This window comes from Argiope bruennichi, chromosome 4, assembly GCF_947563725.1.
Source record: "Argiope bruennichi chromosome 4, qqArgBrue1.1, whole genome shotgun sequence".
Taxonomy (NCBI): Eukaryota; Metazoa; Arthropoda; class Arachnida; order Araneae; family Araneidae; genus Argiope; species Argiope bruennichi.
The window spans coordinates 55,713,529-55,725,597 of NC_079154.1; the positions used below are offsets into that span (position 1 = coordinate 55,713,529).

At 27.7% G+C, this 12,069-nt stretch overlaps 1 protein-coding gene across 3 annotated transcripts in view; it reads left to right on the forward strand.

The window, feature by feature from the left end:
• Nucleotides 1-12,069, forward strand: part of LOC129966145 (D-amino-acid oxidase-like) — a 58,732-nt gene that overhangs the window by 41,647 nt on the left and 5,016 nt on the right. For all 3 annotated transcript variants that reach the window (XM_056080533.1, XM_056080536.1, XM_056080534.1), the window contains exons 6-9: nucleotides 378-432; nucleotides 1,303-1,404; nucleotides 3,567-3,628; nucleotides 5,442-5,559. In XM_056080533.1, the coding sequence (XP_055936508.1) occupies nucleotides 378-432; nucleotides 1,303-1,404; nucleotides 3,567-3,628; nucleotides 5,442-5,559 (337 nt within the window). The remainder of the gene's footprint in view (nucleotides 1-377; nucleotides 433-1,302; nucleotides 1,405-3,566; nucleotides 3,629-5,441; nucleotides 5,560-12,069) is intronic.

The window sequence follows — 12,069 nt, forward strand, 5'->3', positions numbered from 1 at the left end:
CACTTTGTTGAATGAAATGGAACCGAATCCTATCTGTTGAACAACGGATTGCTCATAAAGCAAGACTTAATTTCGGAAAAATTCAGAATTAAATTCTTCCTATAAAGTTTCATCAAAATAGTTATTCTTATAATTTCTAGATGAACATCAATAACATAACTGAATCCAAACAACCCTAGAGGTTTTACAAGGGTATTAAATCATACTTGCATATTTTTACGTCTAATTAATGAGTTTTGGGAAGAAAAATTCTAGTTCCAACGGAAATGAATTGTTCAAATTCAAGTAAAATAGACCAATTTAATGTATGCGAATCTTAACAACACTTTTTTGCTGTAATACAGTGTCCTCCATTTAAATGCTCTTTTCTTATGCAGAATAGAAAAGAGAGATGGAAGATTTATTGAAAAGAAGATTTACAGTTTTTCAGAGGTAAAATATGTCTATATAAATATGTATAAATATGTGCAACTGCTAAGAAATAAGGGTTTCAAGATAGAGACGCTTAGATAATGCTATTCCGTTTTTCCAGTCAAGGCCAGTGAGAGTGGATTCGTTTATATGTAAAGGATGTTTGCCTTAAATATTATAGAATTATCGAATTAACAATATAGTTATTTTAAAAAATAACAGAATTATTTTCTTGTTTTTAATTTCCAAGAAAATATCATGATTAATATTTATTTAGCTTCATGAAAATAAACTGTTAGCTTATAATTATAATATAATAAGTAATTAGAGAGAATTGATTTAATTTCTTTTAATTTCAGTTTTTTTTTCAACATGATGGCAAATTTTGATATGTATATATATTTTTATGCACGTGTATTGTGCTCGTACGGATTAAATTTTATTTTTATTTCATATAGAATATATTGTTGCAAAATATGTTTAAATATATTTTGAAAATTAATTAAAAGCAGATAAAAATTTAACTTCGAAAATTGAAATCATTGGAAACAAATAAAATAAAAAAAATTTTGAAATGAAATCTATGAATTTTTTTTTTAAAATTGCACATTTCCACCCTTGAAAGTATAAATGTGTCGTCAAGATTGGTAGCTCTAAGTCAAATAGTCTCGCCTATTGCGCATGAACACATGCAGACATACACCGACACAGATTTATCTTTATCACAAATAAGGATTAATTTAAAGCGCCATCTTTTGACATTGTTCGTAAATAACTCTTTTGAAATATAAAATATAGAAAATTATTTTTTAATACAGGGTGCAATTGAAACTTATTCAAATTTTAGAGTAAAAAACTTTTTCAAGATATGCATAGATATATTTTTTGCAGTTGGCTGGAAAGTATGATGTCGTTATAAATTGCACAGGAATTGGTGCTAGAAACTTGGTGCCGGATCCAGAAGTCACACCAATTCGAGGACAAGTAATTAAGGTAATAAAATACAGTTTACATAAAATATTTGCAACTTAAGTAAGTGACAAAAATTATTTTCATCTTTCTTACAGAAGAGCAATTTTCATTGTACCAAACATGATAAAATATTTCAGAATATATAAAATAAAGTCGAATAAATAAGCACTGATAAGTACTGATTGGTACTTGATTTTTTTGAGACAAAACAATCAAAACCTATTGAAAATAACCAAACATTTAGAAATGTAAAGACAATTAACAAAGTTTACAAACTTGTAAAGATAAAGTTAAATACAGCAAATGGAATTTGGTGTTGTATTTATTTCAAGCTTTATTTTTTGTTTATAATAGATCGGTAAAAGATATTCTAATAAGTACATTTTTCCTAAACCGATATAAAATTGTGGAACGAAAATCCCATAGTATAAATAATTATTTATATTTTGAATTTAGAATTATATTTTGAATTTGAATTAGAATTGAACTAGAATAAAATATAAAAATTCAAAGATTATGAAAAACTTTATTTCCATATCTAAAATTGGTAAAACTGGCTAAACTAAACATTGTAGAACTGTAATAGAATTTAAAGGTAGTTAATATTGTGAAATAGAAGGTTCGTTTTTTTTTTAAAGACATTACAATTTTTATACGATTCATCCTTTAATTTTAATTAGGAAAAATTAGTTCTAAAAATACAAGTGAAATCGACAATTTTTAAAACTTTGAAGGGTAGCAAATATTTTTTTTAGTACCTTACCAATTTCGAAAACTATACACAATAAACAAACAATAATCAATTTTAATAAATGATATAATAATTTTTTTATAAAATTTTAAAAGTATTTCAATTGGCAAGTGAGTAGTTTTAATTATTAAATAGTATAGAACAGTTTATATATAAAATTGTGAAATAAAAAAACAAATTAAACTCTAGAAATGACATCAAATGTGTTCAAAATTTTTCAAGTCTGATGACTTCTATTGAATTGCTTTTATCCAATATATTGTAGAGTAATAAATTCCCTGTGCAATAGAAAGGCTTTAAAAAATTATTGGCTAATTTATACGAACGTTATATGACACCAAGAACGAACTTATCTTAGGTTTTCACTCACCCTATGAAATATCCTTGTGGCCCAGATCCATTCAAAATTATTCGAGTAATGTGTTGACAAGATAGCATGATTAAAGAGTTATACTTATTATGTCTTATAAAAAGGAAACATTCGGATTTTAAGAACTGTGAGTGGATAAGATATGAAATTTTAAATTTTTTTAAAGCTGTATTATGAAAATCATTTACAACAAATAAATTTCCTAAAATAAATCAAGTAATCAAAAACTTTGAATAAGCCACAGTAATTTTATTAATACCATTTCCCATTTTCTTATATTCATAACTAAATACATTTAAAACAGACATTTTTTTTTTCAAAAAAGTGGCAGCACAAGAGTAAAATAATCTAACGCATACATATAACTTTGAATTTTATAACTTTTAATTTAAAAGGAACTGAATTATTTAAATGTCATGCAATTTTCCTTAAACCCGTCCTTTTGTGAGCAAATTTTTTTTAAAAGAAATCTGTAATTTGAATTTATATAGCACGAAATTCATTTATATATTTTCGAATTTATTTATAGCATCAAGAATTTTTTTGAAAAATATGTCTTAGATCTCATTTAAGTCACCATAATTATCACATATATCAGTAGACTTTCATAATTTTTATTTCTTTTGAAAAATATAAAAAAACGCTCAATATTAGACATCTGTTTCTTTGTTGTTTGTCTGAAACAGATGCTTTTATTAATCGCATATATTTCACCTAAAGGTCTGAGAGACACTTTATTCAGAATAAATATAAAGAGTGCTATCAGGTATATCATTTATTTATGTTGAAATCAATCACATAAAAATTCAAAAACTTTTAAAAACGTATCTCCACAAAATTGGGCAATGAATATGTTTAAAAAATGTATAGAAAAATTATCGATTGATTTTCAATTTTGCATTGAGTTGATCAATTTTTTCAAAATTGTTTTACATAATAATTCTTTTGAACAGAGAGAGAAAGAGAGAGAGAGAGAGAACAGAGAATTGCAAAAATTTATATAGTAAATTTTGTGATAAATCAATTCATGAAATTTAATACTGTTTTCATTATTCAAAACAGGTCCGTGCACCTTGGATGAAGCATTGCGTAATAATTGATGATGACTACTATGTTATTCCTAAGTACGTATTCAATTTATGTATTTTGAAATGAATTTTGCATTGAAAGAATGCAAATGAAGTTTCCATATTCTGTTCACATTTTTTTATCATCTGATATTTCTGGACACCCTATTATAATTAGAGAGTTAACGCCTGTATTGCTTAGGTATTCAAATAATTGCTAGCCGAGTGACAAAAAATATCCATTACTCGAGAAAGGTAAACAAACCGGAAAGCTATTCATTATTGTTGCTACTAGGGATTGCAATATCGGATCAAAACTTCAGTACCGGTATTCGGTATTTTTTAGATCTTAATACTGGGATACCAATTTTAATACCGGTAGTAGAAATTTTAGAAAAAGAAGGAAAACACAGGTGTTTCTTTGTTTTATTTGGCAGATTTATTAGAGAGTGTAAATATCACAAAAAATAATTGGTAACTTATAAATTACAGCAGTATATAAAGAATCACAAAAAGTAAAGGAACATCTTATTTATTTAAATCACAAAAAAGTGTAAATATCACTGCTATTCAGTCTGTGGTACTATTACAAATTTTTGAAATGTGATCTTAAAAAAAACATAATGCATCAATTGTACTGTCATTAAGCCTGAAAAGTAATTTTGTGCAAAAGTTACCGGCTGTCGAAAACACTCTTTCGGCATCTACGCTAGTTGGTGCTACTGTTAGCAATGCGCGATATACTTTTTCCAAGTATTTACCTCTAAATCCCTCATCTTCAAATAAATCTATTTCTCGTCGGATGGTTTTGGATGTATCTGATTTCTGTATTGTATTTTGGTTTGTTGAATTTTTTTATATATATATCGCTAATTCCAATTTTTGCTCAAGAAACAATTCCTTTTCACTATCGATATTAGTGTTATCATAATCTTCGATAATTGTACCGAATTCTTCTGAATGTGGATAGGTTTGTGGGTAAAAAATTTTAAGAAAATTTACTATAAACTAGATCAGATTTGAATTGGTTAGTCTCTTTTCTTTTTCATTTTCATTTTTAAAATCATTATAATTATGCAGATACCGTAAGACATTTTCTATTTCAGTATGCCTTTCTTCTGTGCGATTTTTCAATGTAATATATAATTCTCCAGATAGTGATGTGTGTTGTTCTTTCAGTGACTGTAACATGAATTTACTGTTGCATTAGATTTTAAAAAATTAAAATCACTCCGACGTAATGTCTCAACATCCAGTTTTATTAGAAGTAGAGTTGATGCAGTTCTGGATATTAAGTCGAATTCACTATCTGAAAAATTAATTTGCAGATTTAAGTCGATTATTGCTTTTTGGATTGGATTTCTCAGTTTCAAAAATCGTTCCATCATTCGGAGTAAATTGTTAGAAGTAAAAAATTAGTAAATACCGAAAAAACGTTATTGAAACTTGCGAATACCGGTATTACAAAATTGTACAATTGGCTCAAAATACCGGTATCCGGTTTCTCGGTATACCGGTATTGCAATCCCTAGTTGCTGCAAACTGTACGTTTAAAAGTAGAATTAATAAATAATATAGTTTTAAACTCATTTACTGTTAACTTGGCGCTAATTAAAGCTTTGCTTTTTCTTTTTTGTAACTATTTCACCATCAATAGCAATATAAATACTTACTAGGACGTAATAATAATATTTATTAAATATTTTAAACAATACTGAGAAAACAAACCTCAAATGTTATGAGTCAGGTGACTGGCTATTTACCAATAAAAAAGCGAATAAAATGCAATGTTTGCATTTTTTTAATAATAGATAGATAAAAAAAATTGTTATTTATGTTAAATATTAACCTTCAGAAACACTTCTTACAGCTCGGAAGAGGTCGTTTTAGGAGGCACTGCGCAAGAAGGTAATTGGAATTTGGAGGTCGATCCCGAAGATCATCGCAAAATTTGGGAAAACTGCACTGAAGCTCTACCTTGCTTGAAGGTCAGCACAAAGTTGTGATGAGTGTATATTTTATAGATCCTTTTATTTTTTTACTAAGCCCAAAAGGATAAGAGTTGAACTATTTTTTATTGTTCGCTGATATATATCTATAATTTCCATTTCATTAAAACGATTTAAGAAATTATTCATGGAATAACTTCATAAAAAGAAAAAAATGAAAGCTTTCTCCGAAATGTATTCTCAATCAAATGTGATGGAATATAAATTATACGTACGGCGCCACATTCATACCACAAACAGATTGTTCGCTTCAAAACCTCGCACATATTATTTTTGAACAAATTTATTGTTCAGAGATGATACGTTGTGAGTATAAAAAGAAAACTTTTACGGACTTCTTTGTTTGACCATTTTACTTTTACAATTGTTTTTGAATGTTGATTCTCATTTTTTGAATATCCCTATTTTGATTTACTTCGAATTCCGTATATTATATTTATATCCTGCTTAGTAAAAATTATATATCCCTTCCTACTGCAACGAACTCAATCCTATTTCTATGAAATCCAATCCGAATAACACGTATGTAAAAGAATGGAGGATTCCTTACGTGAAAGTAGAAATAATCGGGCGCATCATCTTATTTATTACACTGTGTTATGACGTTGTGTCTATATTTAGCATAAATGTTTTGATGAGCATGTTTTGATTTTTGGCTAATATTATGTAAATAAGAAAACTGATTCAGGTAAGAAAAAATTACCAAGTTTCCACTAAGCATTTCTGAATTAACAAAAACAGAAAAATATTCGGAAGATTAAAAAAATCTTCTAATATAGTCTTTTATCCTTTTCTTTTTCAAAGGCAGAACTGTATAACATAAGTACTTTTAAGATCTGTTAAGTTCCATTAAGCATTAAAATGGTTATTTTGCGACAAATCTGAACCTTAATCAGAGAACGATGACAATAATTGAGAGCCGGCTCTCCCAATCCAAATTTCTACACCAAATCATCTGGAGAATTTAACATCTTCCCTGTTATGCTTGGGATTCTGACTGTCCACCTAATTAGATAATCCTTTCTTTGGATTAGATAATCCTATCTTTTAACTGTAGCAGAGAAAGGGTGATCTAATTAGAATATAGGTAAGAATTACATGCTATTTATTAGACTCGGATTTTAATTCTTTAAAGCCTTAACAGTAGGTAACTGTGTTTCTTATTTAATTTAATACTAATTAAATGAATGATTTAAACTAGGCATCTTTAAATAAGCAACATTATTAAACTTTTTGCAAGCAAAATAGCCCCATTTGCAGATTTCTATGTATTTTGCGAGAATCCGATTGCTAAACAGTTCACGAATTGATTAAATTCTTATCAATATATTGGATTCAACATATCCATTCTGTTGTTCCTTAATTCTAAAGGCATGCTTTGTTATATATGCTTGTTGGCATTACAATTTAACTTTCTAAAACTTACATCAGAGGGGTAATTAAAAATTTGCATCAATTCAAACGAACAAAAATGTAACAAAAAAATCAACAAAGCAACAAATATTTAATAAATAATCGACTGCTCTTTTCTTAACAAAATTTCATCAAAGAAAAAACATGAATTTAAAGTGCAGTCAGTCTTTGTGGCAAAATTTTGATTCTTCGGTATTTACGTATATTATTTTTTTGAATAAATATATTTATAATAGATAGAATTATTTTTAGATTTGGTTAAAAATATTTAATGTTTTGTTATATTAATGCTCTGTTCAAATACAACACTAGGGCTATCATGAGACGAACCTCGTAATTTTTGAAGCGCGGTCAAATGACAACCTAAGCTGGTACTCCCCTCTCCAAACTTCCATGCCTCACCAGCGGGCTGCCATTTGCCCCCAACGGATTTAACGTGCACCAGACCCTCTTACACGACTGTTCTTCGGTAGAATCGGGTCACAAACCTGAAACCCTTGGGTCACGAAGACGAATCATATCACCAGACCACCGTGGTTTATTTAAATATTTAATGAAATGTAACCCGGGAAAATTTTACAGTACTTGAATGACGACATTTTTGATTGATATTTAACATAATAATTCTACTTTTACAACTCAATAAAATTACGCTAACGCTTAAAGAATCATACTTTATAGCGTTTTGAACATTAATAATTTTTCATTAATAATCATTCAATTAATGCATTAATAATTTTTCTACCGACTGCTAATGGCTTTTTACAAAGCCACATTGGCTTTCAACGTACAACAGTTAATGTTTCGAATATGCCCAATGCCAATTTTTTAAATCTCTAATTAAATGTAAAATCTACAAAAAGTAATTTTCAAATAAGATTATTATCATTATCAAATATGCTGTAAAAGTAATTATTGTAAAAGGTAAATGCACAATCCAAACAAATCGAGGATAGAAGATTATACTGCTACGAAACTTTATAAATTATAGAAAACTCACAGAAATAAAACGAAACAATTGGCATTATAAGTAATATTCTATAAAGAGATTGAGTAGTTTATTTATTTAAAATATGCATCCAAATGTATGTGCATGCGCTTTATAAGTATATCTCTTTAGTCACCAGTAATCTAATGATTAGCTGCTTTAGTGGTGATATAGCTAATTAAAATAATAACACTGAATTAACTATTCACTCATCTTAATGTTTTGAAAAGGATCTATTGATTAACTATTTCATAACCGATTCTAAAGAGACCAAATATTTTTTAATTGCCTATGATTTCAATTTTGATATTAGAAAATATTTCAACCTCTTTACCGACATGCCAGTACATCGTATGCGCTTCGATTTATTGTTTCTCACATTTATAACTTTACATTAAATTATTAAATGACACTGTAATTCGACACGAAAATTAAAAATAATCCACAATACATCAAATATTCTATGGGTTCATAGTTGAATTAGTATAATAGCGTATTCCCAGAATCGAAGGTCGCATTTTATTATTTAGTAAAGGAAACGGAACAGCTAAGGTCTTAATGGATTATCTATCTTGTTAATTGAATTTGATCTGCAATTTTTTTAAATATGTTTTTCAGCCGGCGACTTGGCCTGGGGGAAGCGCGTTTTCTCTTTGATCTGGGCTTCTCGGGTTCGAGTCTTGGTTCGGGTATGGTTGTTCTCTACCTTGTGTTCTATCTGTGAGGTGTGTGAAGCGAATGTGTGTGCCATCTTCATGTGTGTTAGAAGTTAGACTTCTGCCCTCGGATGCTCAGGGGCTTATGCCCTGAAGCTACTGCACACTCGGCTTAAATCGCTGACAGTTCGTGTAAAGTGCTATCAATAGCAACAACAATATGTTTATTTTCAGCATTTAATATTTTTCATAATATTAAAAATAAGTTTTTACCGTTAACCACTTTATAAAATGAAAATAAAAAAAAATACGGGATTTATTTATTCATCAGCTATAGAGTTTAGTTTTAAAATTTTAAAAGAAATTTATTAAAGTATTAATAAATATTTTACATATAATTCTATTTACACAGTACCAACAAAAAATGTATAAAATTTAATATAAATATTGTACATTTGAAATTAAATTTGTACATCAATTTTATAATACTTGCTTTTAAAAAAATAATTTTCAACAAAAAAATAAAAATATTAATAGATATGGTAGTGCGGTAATATGTTTGTCATGATGGATTCATTAGCGAATCTTGCATATGTAATTTGTAAGACTAGTTTCATTCTGTTGTTTTCCTACACATGCGGCGGCATGTCAATCTTGCCATGAAAATTTCACATTCACCATGTCTTATGATGCATATCTTCAGTAAATTTATAATTTTGTTCTTTAATAAATATGCTTAAGAAAATTGTACTCTGTTTCACACACACACACACACACACACACACACATATATATATATATATATATATATATATATATATATATATATATATATATATATATATATATGTATTATATATATACATATATGTATTATATATGTATATATATATATATATATATATATATATATATATATATATATATATATATATATATATATATATATATATATATATATATATATATATATATATATACATATATGTATTATATATGTATATATATATATATATATATATACATATATATATACATATATGTATTATATATGTATATATATATATATATATATATATATATATATATATATATATATATATATATATATATATATATATATATATATATATATATATATATATATATATATATAAACTTATAAATGACAGATTACATAAAATAGGGTTCATCTCGTTTCACAATTGAAGGAATATTATATCAGGCAAGCCTTAGATGCACACTTAAGTGAATTTCCGTGCATTTGTACTGAACTTCAATTTATCAAAAATTAATAAATAAATAGCAATAACATACAGGCAAAATGTTCAAAATTATTTTGATATTTATCTTTCTTTCAAAAGTGAAATTAAAAATCTAAATGCTAGAGAAATTCAATCGTGATAAATATTCTACATAAATATAAAAAATTTACCTGTGATTTTAGTCAATATTTTTTCGCAAGCAATTTTTAGTCTTTATCTGCCTGGATGTAGATAGCAGGAATGTTTTCCTTTCGTATTTTCGATCAAAAACCGATATAACTTCAACATCTACACACCTGCATCACACGCTGTGCACGAAGGAAAACGGGGTCGGACATGGGAAGAAAAAAGGAAATATCCGCGTACAGTTGCGTATTTCTCGCTGTTCTAGTTTGAATGAAATATTTTCGACATTCGACTCCTCTCCAACAATAAAAAGAGAAGTACTTACATAAAAATCATTAAATGCTGCAAACTTTAACTTTCGTGATTTATAAATTTGCTATAGCTAAGAGAAATATTATTTGTCAAAAATTTTTATATTTATGTAATTATGCATGCGGAAGCTCGTAACCACAAAAGTTCGTGACTCTGGCATTCAATCATACAAGATTTTCAAACATTATTTTCAGCTAATCTCTATTTCTATGTCTCTTTTTACCATAAATCTCTACTTGATATACTTATGAACCCGGTTACATATAATGAAATATCTGAATAATGCATCAGTTAAAAAAATTCTTATGTTTTAAATTTATTAACGTATTAATTACTATTAATTTAATTTAATTTAAATAGCAATTAAATTTAAAAAGCGAAAATTGCTTGGACAAAATTTAGTATCAGAGTTGTTCTTTCCGCTCTTATACAACAATAAATGCCCCGATCTGGAAGAGACGTTTAATTAAGAGGTTAATTCTTATTCTTCACTTCCGAAGAAGACACTTTATTTGGGACTAAATGTCAACGAAATACAACACAAATATATCTGAACCATAACAGCAGAATTAACATGTATCATTTTACTTACATAATGGACTGTGGTGAAAGCTTATAAGCCAGTTAACAGCTAAGCTACACGAGCAATTGCTTTTGTATTACGGTCGTGTTACTGGGCTGCGAACCGCAAGGTCTCAGGTTCTAACCTAGCTCAATTAAATCCACCACATTGGTGATCCGGACGTGGTTTGAAGTCGCAACCTTCTGATATGAAATCAGAATGGGTATAATAGATATTCAATGCAGTCGGTTCCTCTCATTTGAAGTCGAAATATTTAATATCAGGGCAGAGCAGTCCGCAATAAATGCCCAGAAAATTTTTTTTAGTGAAATGCACTGTAGTTAAAACGAAGGAAAGTATTTTGTTAAATACATTAAAAATGTATTTATTAATTAATTAAAATTAGGAAGGAAAACTGAACAGTAATAAAATTAATATCATTGAAAACACCTACTTTTTAAAAATTTTAATGCGATGTAAGAATCGTCTTGCGCTTCGGAATTATTGAGAAACTACGTTAGAATGCTAATTTTTAATTGAAGCATAATAAAATTTTTCTTATTAAGGAAATAGATTTTAAGAAATAACTCGCTGATAAATTTGATAATTATAGACCTTGCAATTTGCTGTATACAACATTTTGAGCTACATTTAATCATCATGTCATGTCGCAGATAGTATGCCAACCAGTTAGCATCATTAAGTTAATAATAAATATTTCCCATACTCATGCCGTCTTACGCAAAATTCCAATTATAAGCTTTCTCTTATGTTAATTATACAAAGAAAAAACATAGTAACATAGTTTTGTTTTGTTTAATTCTAATAATATCCCAATTTGAAATAAGCAGATACCATTTTTGGAACGACATACCAGCACACCAGCGTAAATAGTAAAATGTAATCCGTGTTCTTTATCCCAAATTGCAAATTTATAGCAAAGCTTGGGTGGCTTTCGTCTGATAGTTCTGTTTGCCAAATGTGGATGCAAATTATATTGATGAAGTTTGACGAATAGATTTTATAGTCAGAATTAAAGATACGCATGGAATTTGAAAGGAATACAAAAAGGATTAAAAAAATTGTTTAAATATTTTTTTTTTTTTTTTTTTTTTAACATTTGGGCTCATTAAATCTAAAATGGAACAAAATTTTAGAGGTAAATTT